The 12,993-nt window shown below is 58.9% G+C and overlaps 1 protein-coding gene across 1 annotated transcript; it reads right to left on the minus strand.

Moving 5' to 3' along the window:
* Positions 1-1,471: 1,471 nt before the first annotated feature.
* Positions 1,472-10,860, minus strand: KRT75 (keratin 75). The gene is made up of 9 exons (XM_008256489.5): positions 10,282-10,860; positions 9,599-9,813; positions 8,724-8,784; positions 8,306-8,401; positions 7,462-7,626; positions 5,370-5,495; positions 5,018-5,238; positions 3,731-3,765; positions 1,472-2,046 (listed from the first exon to the last, which is right to left on the minus strand). The coding sequence occupies exons 1-9, from the start codon at positions 10,777-10,779 to the stop codon at positions 1,808-1,810; spliced, it is 1,656 nt and encodes a 551-aa protein (XP_008254711.1). The 5' UTR covers positions 10,780-10,860; the 3' UTR covers positions 1,472-1,807.
* Between the last annotated feature and the right edge of the window lie 2,133 nt (positions 10,861-12,993).

Here is a 12,993-nt window from a genome sequence, read left to right on the forward strand (position 1 = left end):
CGCTCCATGTCCTTGTGTTGGGCCAGGGAGCTCTTGGGGCTGGAGGTAGAGGCTGTTCCAGCTCCCACCTGAACCAGGCAGGGTGCTTGCCTCTCTGCCCCATCAGCAGGACCCCCGGCCCCTAGGAGGACGGGTCCAGGGAAGTCATAGCTGGTCTCAGGAAAGCACAGAGGAATCTACAAAGTTGCACTGGGCCGAGCTGCCCACGAGAACTGGGCTTGGCTGCATCAGATCAGGGACCATATCTCCGAGCCCGTCTTCCTGCCCTGCTCATCACATGGGGAACAGGTTACCAGGGCAGGACCAGGCCTGGGGATGCTGGCCGGTGTCTGCAGCCCCTCAACTTCCCAGGTCCCTGGCCACGGCTGTGGACACACCCACTGCTCTCACCCGCACCTCCCTTCTCTAGCGCCTGGCCTTGGGTTCAAACTGCATCATCCTTGCCATGCTGGTCACTTAGGATGGAAAAGAAGCCATTGACTGGGGATTGAATCTGCACCACCCCTGGTGGGCGGTCAGCCACAAGCGTTATTTCTTTTGATTCTCACCATCACTCGGTGAGTGTGGCTGAGAATGAGGTCCCAGAGCCAGTGCAGGGGTGGGGATGGGGGTTGGAGCCCAGGGTGTGACCCCAGGATGCATGCCCTGAGCAAGGAGAGAAGACTTGGCAAAGGGACGTAGCCCCAGGCTCCCACTGCTAATTCCTGCCCCTCTGTTGCTCTGGGCTGCTGTCTTCACTCCCAGAACCACTCCCCCCTGAACCCCTCCGATTGTAGCCCCTTGGTTTCACCTGCTTCTGACTCAGGCCTCTCCCTTCCCTGCCACTGGACGTCCTGTCTTTTCCAGAATGCTGATGTGTCACTGCTGGTCAGTTTCAAGCTTGGTCCCCAGTGTGGAACCCATTCCTTCTAAGCCCACGGGGTGGCCCTGGGTGCGCCCAGGCTCTGGCCTGCTTGGAAGTGCTGGGAGACGCCTCAGCTCAGGAATGTGGGTGTTCCCAGATGTCTCATTGTGCCCGCAATTAAGGGCTAAGTGGCTCCTGAGCCTGCCCCTAGGCTGGCCTTTCGTTCCTTCTCCCTGGCCTGTTATTTTTTGGCTCAGCTCCTCTGCTGCTGCCCACCGTGTGTCAGCGTCCCTGGAACTGTCTGGTTTGGGGAGGGGAAGGCATGGCCTTGTGTAGCACACAGAGCAGTGGGCCGCCTGGCCAGGGGCTTCCAGGGGTGCATGGGCTGCCTGCACAAGGCAGGTGAAGTGTACAGAGACACCTGGGAGGAAGCCTGGTGGTCCCGTGCCCTGGGTAAAGCCCTGTAGCCCCTTGCATCTGCCCATGCAGCCCTCTCAGCTCCCAGGGAGGGAAGGGGGCACGGGCTAGAACGCTCCGAGCATTGCTTGCATGGAGCCCATGCGGGTGTAGGGGGACAATGGTTCAGGACTCAGTCACCATAGCAGACAGAGAGGCTCGGACGCCAGGCATGTGACACTTGCAGTTTAATGGACACTGGAACACTGACTCTGAGCACCTGGAGACACGCGGGGGAACCACCTGGCCTGGAGTCAGCCAGCCTCAGAGACACAGGCTCGTCTATCACCGCAGCTGGAGGGAGCAGGGGGGCAGGGCGCTGAGTGTTAGCCAGGAGGGAGGGCAGGCTCCGGTGTGGCCCACGCGAAGCGAGAGTGCCACCAGCAGCCTGGAGTAGTGGACAGGAGGGGCATCGGCCCCAGACTTCCGGGCAGTACAGGGGGGCCTTATGGAGGCAGACGGGGAGAAGGGCGCAGGTGTCCGGGCAGGAGTGCCAATGGGTTGTGCTTAGTGCCTATAGCTCTTGCGGCTGGATGATGTCGTGGAGACAAACTTGACGCTGGAGCCACTGCCCCCAAGGCCCCTGCTGCTACCAGCACTGAAGCTAGAGCCCCCCAGGCCGGCGCCCAGGCTGTGCCCACCGCTGCTGGTGAAGGAGTAGCCGCTTCCTCCGCTGAGACCCAGGCTTCCACCTCCAAGGCTGCTGCCCCCGCCGTAGCCACTGGAAACAGTGGAGGTGACCACGGCTGCCGGAGGAGGAGAAGTGATGGAGTCAGAATCCAAGGGGGTAGAAGAAGAGACACAGGAGCGGCCGCTGGGACCTCTGTCCCCAAGTCCTCGGGGTGAGGATGGAGCCTGGCCAGGCATCTGTCCTTGTCCCTGCCCCTCCCACCTCCTGTGCCTGCCGGAAGTGCAGGTGCATTTTATCTCTGAGCTGCGGGGCGGGCATTCTCACAGGGGTTGGGCAGGGGGCGTGGCTCCTTTCCTCCCTTCCGGGATTTGCCTCTTCTCTTTCCAGAACCTACTGGAGACTTCCGTGGGGAGCTGTTCCAGCCCGCCTGCCTCTCTCCCTTGGTCCAGGGCTCTGGCTCTGGAGGCCTGACTTCCTCTGAGCAGCTCCTCTGTGGCTTACAAGCTCTGCCCTTGCTGCCACGTCCCCCAGCCCGGGCACCCTGAACCCGAGGACATGCAAGTGCTCAACAGCCCAAGTGACAGAGGAGCCACAGCCATCACCTCGACCCCTTTCTGCCTCCCAGCCTGTTCTGCTCCTAACAGCCACGGATCCCCTTAAACACACCCTGCTGGGAGCTCTGCAGAAGGAAATCTGAAGTTAAAAATGGACTCTGATGGGATGGGTTGTGTCCTCCAGAAACTGGTACTGAAGCCAGGGTGCCTGGTGCCTGAAGCCTGGGAACGGAGGCCTATTTGGAAATAGGACTGTGCAGGGGGCGCTAATCCACTGAGGCTGGCATCCTTAGAGACAAGGGTGAGTGTTGGAGGAAAGACAGACCTCAGGGACTCGGCCATATGACTGCAGAGAACCCGCGGCCACCACCAGCAGCTAGGGCCCCCCTGTAGACTTCAGATGCACCCCGAGCATGGACTTGCCCTGTGGAACCGTGGGAGGCTCCAGTGTGTTATTTTAAGGCCCCTGGGTCTGGGCCCTGGACACTGATGCAGACTTTCATGTGTAAAGGCAAACTTCTGTTCCCAAACTTGGCTTTGAGGGTCTCTGGAGCCCCCAGACAAAGGCACTAGGGAAGGAAGTTGCCTGGGTGGGCACAGAGGACACTGCCTTCTAGAACTTTCTGCCAGGACAGCCAGTTGCTCACTGGATTCCACAGCCCTGTGTGAAGTGAGAGTTGCAAGAGTCAGGTTCAGGGGGCTCTGGGTGCCAGCTCTGACTCTCACGGGTACCAGGACTGGCGGGAGCTGCTCCGCCGCCACCTCCTGTGTCTCTGCTGCCCCCACCGCCCAGACAGGTGTTGGCAGCTGTCTGCGGTTGAGCTCCGCAGAGCTGAGCCAAGCAGCAGGGTTTCTGCCCACACGGTTCTGGGAGAAGCCATCTGCCTGGCAGTGTCCCTGGGCCTGATGGGAAGCCCACCCAAGCAGACCCTAAGTCCTGCTCTTGGAGCCCGGGCAGGAAAGGCGTGGGATCTCAGGAGGTGGGGGTATGGCTGCAGGCAGAGCAATTGCAACAAAGCCCCCTCAGCCCTTCCACGGCGCTTGCACACTCAGGAATGTCACGACACTGACATTCGGGAGTGTCTCCTTACGTGGCTTTCTGTGCAAGGGTCTCAGAAACTCCCACCTCAAAGTGGACTCTGCCTACGGGGTGCCCCAGGGCCCCATGTCCTCCCGCTCCCACAGGCCCACCCCTCTGTCCCCCCGCCCCTCAGCCACACAACACCAGAAGGATGTGATACTCACAGATGTTAACTGGGGAGACTCCTTCTCCACTCAGCCTGGCGGGAAGGAAGGCAGAGGGAAGGTTACCCCACGGGCAGGGCTGGTTTTGTGCTTGTCTTGAATGCGTTTCAACCCCATTTCTCATGTGTACTGTAGAGTTTGTCTTAGCTCCAGCGCTCATAAAAACCACGATGTGGGGAATGAAATCATGTGCGGCGCGAGGTCCATGGGGGGTAAACCCCGCAACCCCAGAAACAAGTTTTGAGTTTAAGTTGGTCAGACACATTAAGGAAATTAAAACTAATCACAGACGGGTGTTAATGGGAAAGGGAGGGCTTGTCTTGGAACGGGAAGGTTTCTCTTTGAACAAAGGACCATTGTCAGGCTCTGGCCTTTGTAGGTGTGGAGAGCAGCTTGAATCATAAAAATAACAAAGCAGTAGCCCATCTATTGTTGTCCTAGCAGGTGGCATTCATTCACAAACACACACTTGGAACTTTAACCAGAGCTAACACTTCCTGAGCAGCTGCTTCTGACACGGTGGCACTTGGTTCTCTCAGTGGCCTCGTTAGCGAGCTGTTGTGATTTCAGTGCTACAGAGGGGCGTGGAGGCTCAGAGAGGTCAGTCAACTTGCTCAGGGTCATAGAGCAGGATTTGAAGGTCAGGTTCACCTGACTGCAAAGCCCAAGTGTTTGGACACTGAACCAAATGGCAGCTAACAGGTATTGAACGCTTGAGTGCCCTGCACTGTTCTGAGAGCCCTGTGTGCAGTCTCTTAATTAAATCCTGCTTTTTTCCAAGCTGGCTGAGGTTGGAGCTACCGTGATCCCCATTTAGAGAGATTCAGTAATGCTCCCTTATTTGCACAGCTGGTAATTGGCCAAGGTTAAGCTCCCACAAGCACCGGAGGTGGTGTAATGTGGGCTCTTCAACCTATCACTGAGGAAGTGAGGACAGAGAGGGAAGATTGACTTCCCCAAGGTACACAGCCTGTTAGTGGTCAGCCTGTAAGCCTGGATTCTAGGACCTAGGACAATTTACCCTCAGTCCACACAGCCCTTTCCACTGTACTGAGAGAACTGTGCTGAATGACCAAATCCAGCCTTCGAGAGAGCCTGGCCAGGTCCTAGATGACTAATGGGTGCAGAGTGATGCTGCTTCTCGGAGGATTGAGGCTAGGAGGAAACTGTATGTGCAGCTCCACCTGCATTTGGCTTCCTTCTCCAGGAGAAGAGAGGAGGCTGCCATGGCCTGAGCCCCTGGGAGCGCCCCTGCCTTGCGGAGGGAACTGGTGCATCTGCCCTCACCTGCACTCCTCGCCCTCCAGCAGCTTCCTGTAGGTGGCGATCTCAACGTCCAGCGCCAGCTTCACATTCATGAGCTCCTGGTACTCCCTGAGCAGCCGCGCCATGTCCTGCTTGGCCTTCTGCAAGGCCTCCTCCAGCCCCTCCAGCTTGGCCCGCGCGTCCTTGAGGGCCAGCTCCCCGCGCTGCTCGGCGTCGGCGATGGCTGTCTGCAGGCTGGAGCACTGTGAGCAGAGGAGGAAGCCGTGAGTTTTCCCCAAGGCCCGGGGCTTTTGGGTAGGAGTACTATGGGGTGGCAAAAGCACCCGGAAGAAATGCGAGTGCAAGGAGCTCTTGGCCCCGGCCCCCCACGCACCTGCTTCTTCACGTTGTCAATCTCAGACCTCAGCCGCTGGATCATGCGGTTCATCTCAGAGATCTCTTGCTTGGTGTTGCGCAGGTCATCACCGTGCCGGCCCGCCGTGACCTGTAGCTCCTCGTACTGATAGAACCAGAGCTGATTCAGCTGCCCAGGCCAGCACTGGCCTTGGCACTGCCTGTGCCCCAGCAGGCCTGCTCATTACCCAGTCATTCACACATCCCCTTGCTCACCCATGCAGGTGGTATTTCACAAGTGCATGTACTTGCTGGTGGGGGGGAGGGGAGTCTAGGCCCTGGGGATACTGCAAAAGACACAGCCAGGCCCCTGCTCCCCACTGAAGCTAACAGACGTCGGCCCAATGAGTGCATTATGGAATTTATGGTCCCATACAGGCATAAGCATCCCTTGTGAACCTGCTCCTGGGAGAACATACTAAAGGCATCTCATCTGACCCAGACCTGGGAGTGGGAGATGGTGTTAAGAGGAGCTTCCGGGGCCGGCGCCCCGGTTCACTAGGCTAATCCTCCGCCTAGCAGCGCCGGCACACCAGGTTCTAGTCCCGGTCGGGGCTCCGGATTCTGTCCCGGTTGCCCCTCTTCCAGGCCAGCTCTCTGCTGTGGCCAGGGAGTGCAGTGGAGCATGGCCCAAGTGCTTGGGCCCTGCACCCCATGGGAGACCAGGAAAAGCACCTAGCTCCTGGCTCCTGCCATCAGATCAGCATGGTGCGCCGGCCGCAGCGCGCCAGCCGCGGCGGCCATTGGAGGGTGAAGCAATGGCAAGGAAGACCTTTCTCTCTGTCTCTCTCTCTCACTGTCCACTCTGCCTGTCAAAAAAAAAAAAAAAAAGAGGAGCTTCCGGGGCCTGAAGGCTGGGGAAGGGGGGCCTTCAGGGCCAGCTTGTGGGGAGACCGTTCCAGGCAGAGGAATGAGGACAGGTTTGCTGGGGGCAGGATGGAATGCGGTGAGCTCTGGGCGTTAGGAGGTGCCTTGGTCACTGGCCGTGGGGAGTGGGTGTTGCCGGGGGGGGGGGATATGCACCAACCATATCCACCAGCCTTTGCTGGTTCCCGGGGCTGAGAGACAAGGAGGGGTGCAGGGAGGCGGAGTTGGGTGGTGTCGAGGCCTTGAAGAAGCAACCCCCCCACCCCGTCCTGGCCACTCCCAGTGTCACAGTGCATGGCCACTCATTCAGGAGGACCAGCCCCACACACACTGTCACCTCCAGGGGCCCCAAGGGTTTTGCTGTAAATGTCCACCTCTCCATCTCGGGGTTAAGTTGCTTCGGTCTTTGCTTACCATCAGGTAGCTGCCTCTGCACCGTGGGCCCCCGGCCCTGACACCTCCCTTCCTTTCTACCACACTGCTGACCAGGAGACACAGGGGCAGTGCACAGAGCAGGACCAGGAGCAGCTGCCCCTGCCGAGGGAGTTGGTCTCCTACAAGGCCAGACTTCCTTCTGGCCAACTGAGCCTTCGGACAGTCTGTGGTCATCCTGGGCTCCCTCTCCCCGACTGAACTCACACTCAGAAAAATGCTCGTTCCTGTCTTACATCGGCTCACTCAGCCCCAACCCCCTCCTGGCTCCTTGGCCAATCTTTCACCTCTCGCTGCTTCCCCACGGGCTTAGACGCCCACCTCTGCCACGAGCTGGTCATCCGTGAGACCTTTCCCTGGTCCCTGGTTGTCACCTCCTCTCCTCCCAGAGCTTGCATGCTCTGTAGCTTGCACATCTGCAGCCCTGACCCCCTGCTTGTTCCAGGGTAGGGGCTCAGTAACTACGCATGCAGTGAACAAGTCCTTGCGAAATGGTCTTGGGACTGCTTCCTGGTTGCTCTGGAGCTGGCCCCACCCCTACCCAGATGCTGAGCGTGGGGTGGGGGTGGGGTCCCACGGGTGTCCTCCTGAGCACCCATGTGGCCGTGTGCAGGGCTGGCTGTCCACCTGTGTTCAGGCCAAGCTTGCATAGCACCAAGGGTACTCCAGTCAAGTTTGGAAAGGACAGAAATCCTCGCGCGATTTGAGAGGTTTGTGGCTGATTTCTCAAGAATGCTAATCCTGGGACCGATGGCAGAGGAGCTCACACTCACCTTGGTCTGGTACCAGGCCTCGGCCTCGGCGCGGCTGCGGTTGGCGATGTCCTCATACTGGGCCTTGACCTCGGCGATGATGCTGTCCAGGTCCAGGGAGCGGTTGTTGTCCATGGACAGCACCACGGACGTGTCGCTGACCTGGTTCTGCATCTGGGACAGCTCCTGCATATGTGGGGGGTGGGGGACAACCATCCTGGCATCACCCAGGCATCCATGGCAGGGGTTCTGCCAGCTTTCCCAGCATCCCAGACCATGCCACCCGGGGGGAGTTTCTATCCATGGATCAGTGTGGCAGTGGGCGTGTCCTCCAGCACCGGCCCTCTGAGGCCCTGTCTGTGCGTTTTCCCTGAAGCTCCTCTGGATCTGCCCTGTGTTTGTGCACAGGCAGGAAGGTTTTCTGCAGGACCGAGGGGAGTGCAAGGCGGTGCTGTCCCTTCACTGCCTGTCTTGGTCCCCCTCCCCCAGGCTCAGGGCCCTGCCTCTCAGAATGAGGCATCTTCAGAGGGAACTTGTTTTTTTATCAGACTTTTCTGGGAAGCGGAAGGCAGCAGCTGGAGCAGTCTTGATCCCTGGGATGGATTACCTAGGACCTTGAATTTGAGAACTAGCTGGGTTGCCCTGCCCTGGAGCCAGGGGTTGGGGGGTGGGGGGAGAAGCCTCAGAGCTGGGCTAGTTGGAGGTGACAAGGTTCCACGTGGTTCTCCCTGGGCCCTCCTGTTCTCCAAGCCCCCGACTTGGTGTGTCCCGGGGAAGAGGCTGGGCAGAGATGCTGAACACCTGGCACCTGCCGTACCTTCTTTCCCGGAACCCGCGAGGGACAGAAACACGGCAGGATGCTTACCGCCTCGTACACCATGCGGAGGAAGTTCAGCTCGTCCGTCAGAGTGTTCACCTTGGCCTCGAGCTCCACCTTGCTCATGTAGGCGCCGTCCACATCCTGGAACCACAAGAGCACGGGACACCCCGCTGAGACCCCAGCCCTGCAGCGCCGGTACAGAAGCGGCTGGGCAGATGCCTTCCCGGCCCACCTGCTTCAGGTTTTAGAGAAATCTGGCGCAGGCCATGGCTGGTTTCTTAGAACCATTGAGCGCGAGCCCCGCCCCGGGGCTAGCAGAAGCCCAGAAGCACTCGCAGGGCCTGAAACATGGAGTCGGCATCTGGGCAGTTTCGACATTTCTTGAGGGGAGCCCAAGGTCAGCCCACTCCCCACCCCGAGACTCCGAGCTGCGTCGCCTCCTCCGCCAGCCATTCCCACGCACCTTTTTCAGAGCCACGAACTCATTCTCAGCGGCCGTGCGCTTGTTGATCTCATCTTCGTACCTGTGGGGACAGGGCCGAGGGGGCGTGCGGTTGGGCAACGGCGCCTTTGAACTCTTACGGGCCGGTGTGGCAAGAGCTCAGCGCTCTTCCGCTGACCCCTGCGTGGCTCCGGGTGAGTCACTTAACCTCCATTCTCCCTCTAGGAAAGGGACCTGCTTTCTTCGCCGGATTTCTTTTTTGTTAACGTTTGTTAAGACTAGAAGCTAAGCTTGGAACACATAGGAACAGACTCAGGTACTTAGGGGATCCGAGCTCTTGCTCAATGCACGATTCTAATCTTAAAATGCTCTGTGCTCGCCTGCACCTACTGGAACTTGGTCTGTTCTGGACAACATTCCAGAGGAACCTTCTGTAATTTTCCAAGAAGCTTTTTGTGATCGGGTGTAGTTGGGACTCAGCGACCCAGGGCGCGCCAGCTAAGGGGCTAGCTGGGGCCAGCCCTCTGCCCTGGCTGGCCTTCTGCGCTCTGGAGCCTGTGCGGTCCAGATTTCCCGATGAGTTGCTGATACCACTGGAGGAATTTGAGTAGTGTCAGTCAGTGAGTCATACCCATGGAGCCCAATAATGATCCAGAAGTGAAACAGCACCGGGCCGTCCCGAGCCAGCCCTGAGGCTTTGCTGGATACTATCAGCAGTCCTTATTGGTCCGGGGCTGGGTACGAGTAGGCTGAGGTGGAAGTCCCTTTGTTACCCGGTGCCATTCTATCTTTACCCGATGGCTCCTGGCTGACATTAGCGTGTGCTCCTTGGCACTGCTCGGGTCCTGGGACAGCTGCAGGTGACCAGGAGCCTGTGTACCCCGTGTCCCACTCACCTGACTTTGAAATCCTCCACGACCTCCTGCATGCTCCTTAGCTCGGAGTCCAGCCTGCCCCTCTCGGCGGTGACACCATCCAGCTGCCGCCGGAGGTCGTTGATGTACGCCTCGAAGAGGGGCTCCAGGCTGTGCCTTACCACCCTGGAGCCCTGCTCCTGCAGCAGGTTCCACTTGGTCTCCAGGACCTTGTTCTGCTGCTCCAGGAACCGTACCTGGAACGACAGTTGGACAGAATCAACGAGGCAGGCAGAACTGGACACTCCTACACATAAGGGAGGCAAGCAAAAGATGTCTCCTTCACCTGACGTGCGATGGTGGAACTGACAGCTCCAACCCCAAGTGGGGAAGCCCATGAAGCCACTCCAGGGGCCCCTGGGGCTTCCACAGAGTTGGTGCTATGGGTGGGACCCATAGTCCCTGATGGGGGAGCCTCCGATGCCCGGCGGGTTCTCAATGCCACCTGCTATGGGTTAGGGGTCATTTGCCCTGGGGTGGGGTGGTGGTGGAGTAACATCATTCTTCCTTGGTGCCAACTCTGCACCTGCCCACCTGACTCCTCAGGAGGCTGAAAATGGCCCAGCCATGGGTGGTGCTTAAAGGAAGACATCTTTTCCCATAGGGAGGCCATTGCAAGGGTTCATTGGACCCTGATCCCAGCAGAATGGAAGCTGTGGGCTCACCTTGTCGATGAAGGAGGCGAACTTGTTGTTGAGGGTCTTGATCTGCTCCCTCTCCTCTTTCCGTACCCGCTGGATGCTGGGGTCGATTTGCAGGTTGAGGGGCGTCAGGAGGCTCTGGTTGACCGTGACCTCTTGGATGCCTCCAGGGGGGCACACGGGGAAGCCAGCGCCCCCGTAGCCGCCGCCAATGCCACTCCCATAGCCAAACCCATTGGTGACCCCAAACCCACCACTGGCCCTGCTGCCAAAGCCACTTCGGAAGCCGCTCCCACATGCGCCAACGGAGACCCTCTTGGAGCCCCCTAGGTTGTAGAGGCTGCGGCTTCCGAAGCCGGACCCAGAACCACTGATCCTGCCCAGCCCTGTGTTGCCACCTGCGGAGCGGGTTACGGAGACAGCGCTGAAGCGGGAGCGGCCGGCGGCTGGGGTGGTGGCCGAGGCGGCGCTGAAGCCCCTGCGGCTGCCCGTCTGGAAGGTTATGGTGGACTGCCGGGACATGGTGGGGAGGGAGGCTGGCTGGGGGAGCTCCTGAGGTAGGCGCGTGCAGGCAAAGGGCTAGATGGAGAAGCTGAGAGCTGCAGGAACCCCAAGGCTCCCTGGGCTTTTATGCGCTCGCAGGAGGGGCGTGGTCTCTGCTGATGAAGGGACCTTGCTGATGGCATGCCCTAGGCATCCGCCAGCCCTGAGCTCACACTCAGCAGCCCCCTGGCAAGTGCCATGCCGCAGGTTGGTTGGCTCCCGGCGGGGCCTCCCTCCCCCACGTGGAAACTTCTTTCCAGTTGCAACTTGATCAGCAGACTGAATGAGAAGCAACTTAATTGCTTTCCGTCATGTCCTAATCATGTGTCTTTTAATGGACTCATAAAACACTGCCTTGTTTCTGAACCGCTTTTTTAGGCCTGGGACCAGCTCCCTGGCTGTCCAAACATCTTGTGTCAGCCCAAGACCTGGCAACTCACTGGTTCCTGGGCCTTGGTCCCTGCTGCCTCTGTCCAAGTGTTTTCTCAGCAGCTGCTGCCCCGTCCTGCCCCGTCACGTCACGCTGTCCCCCAAATCCTGGATATCCCACTTCACACTCAACGGTTCATTGGAAGCGGCTGGATTTAGTTGCCCCTTTATGGGGCCTGTAGGCCTCCAAGTCTATGGTATAGGCCAAGCCTGAGTCCCTGGAGCAGAAGCAGAGACAGGTGTGTGTCTGGCTTGCTCCAACACTACGACTGCCCTGGGCCGGCTCTCCCTCTTCTGTGGCTGGAAAAGGTGACGGTAGGAGGACTTGGGTTTGAATCCTGGCCTTGCCAAGGACTCAACGGTGAGGCCTTGAGTCCCAAAACCTGGCTGGTCCACTTCCAATCCAGCTCCCTGCTAAGGTGCCTGGAAAGCAGCAGCAGATGACCGAAGTGTTTGGGCCCTGCACCCATGTGGGAGTCCCAGATGAAGCTCCTAGCTCCTGGCTTCGGCCTGGCCCAGCCTTGGCCATTGTGGCCTTTTGGGGAGTGAACCAGCAGATGGAAGACCTCTCTCTGTCTCTTCCTTTTTCTCTGTCACTCTGCCTTTCAAATAATTAAAATAATCTTAAAAAAAATAATAGGCTTAGGGTCCTGCAAGGAAGACAAGATGGAGGTTTAGAGAATCACTTCTGAACAAGGCGGAATAGACTGAGGCATCCTCTCACCCCACCCCCACCCCCACCCCAGCCATGTCTGAGGCTGCCTTATCCCAGAAGTCCCCTGGGCTGGCTGCTCCTAAGCAATCCCAAGTTCTCCACTCCTGCTTTTCCTTTTTTTTTTTTTTTTTAAGATATGTTTATTTCTTTGAAAGGCATAGTGAGACAGACAGATGGAATGGAGAGAGAGAGAGAGAGAGAGAGAGAGAGAGAGAGAGAGAGATGTCATCCATCCACTGGTTCATTCCCCAAATAGCTACAATGGCCAGAGCTGCGCCGATCTAAAGCCGAGAGCCAGGAGCTTCTTCCTGGTCTCCCATGAGGGTGCAGGGGCCCAAGCCCTTGAGCCATCTTCTGCTGCTTTCCCAAGTGCCTTAGCAGGGAGCTGGACCGGAAGTGGAGAAGCGGGGACTTGGGCTGGTGCCAGCATCACAGGCAGTGGCTTAACCCTCTGCTCCACAGCGCCGGTGCCTCCACTCCTTCTTGGCAAGAGCCGCCACGGCTGCACCTACTTGAGGGTTTCTTCCTGCCCCATTCTACTTCTTACCGTGCCCTCCATTCCCCGCTGGGGCCTAACACATGGGGTCTGCAAGACTCTCCAGCCCCTTCCTCTGCCCAGCTCTGCTGCGGGTGGGGTGGAGGGAAGCCACGCCTCCCATTGTCTTCCTTCTTGCAGCCTTCTGGGCAGAGGGGGAGATTGGGAGAAGAAATGACACAGGTGCCCTCTCTGCTTTGTGGAAGCTGACGCCTGGCCGATCAAGGAGGCTGAGCCATGCTACCTCGCTGGTGGGAGGCAGAGGCCGGTGCCATGGCCATATCCCTCCAGTGGCTGGCAGGTGCGCTCACCAGCCTGGAATGGCTTGGCCCTTGCAGCCATAAGCTCTTCCTGCTGGGGGGCTGAGCTGGGGGTGGGCCTCTCCGCTCTCCCTCGGAGCTTTTGTGACAGCTTCAGTTCCCACGGGCACGAGTGACTCAGAGCTGTGGTTGGTGCAGGCGGGGAGGAGCGAGTGCCTCTCGGGCCGGGCGGTGCATCCTCTCCCCTTGGCTGC

The sequence above is a fragment of the Oryctolagus cuniculus genome, chromosome 11 (assembly GCF_051225735.1).
Source record: "Oryctolagus cuniculus isolate XC-2025 breed Fujian yellow rabbit chromosome 11, ASM5122573v1, whole genome shotgun sequence".
Classification (NCBI taxonomy): domain Eukaryota; kingdom Metazoa; phylum Chordata; class Mammalia; order Lagomorpha; family Leporidae; genus Oryctolagus; species Oryctolagus cuniculus.

Coding starts and splice junctions, on each gene's coding strand:
- KRT75 (XM_008256489.5), bottom strand. CDS start 10,779: ATGTCCCGGCAGTCCACCATAACCTTCCAGACGGGCAGCCGCAGGGGC. Junction 8,785..9,598: donor GTGGAGGATTTCAAAGTCAG/GTGAGTGGGACA, acceptor CTGTCCCCACAG/GTACGAAGATGAGATCAACA. Junction 2,047..3,730: donor AGTCTCCCCAGTTAACATCT/GTGAGTATCACA, acceptor CTCCTCCGGCAG/CCGTGGTCACCTCCACTGTT.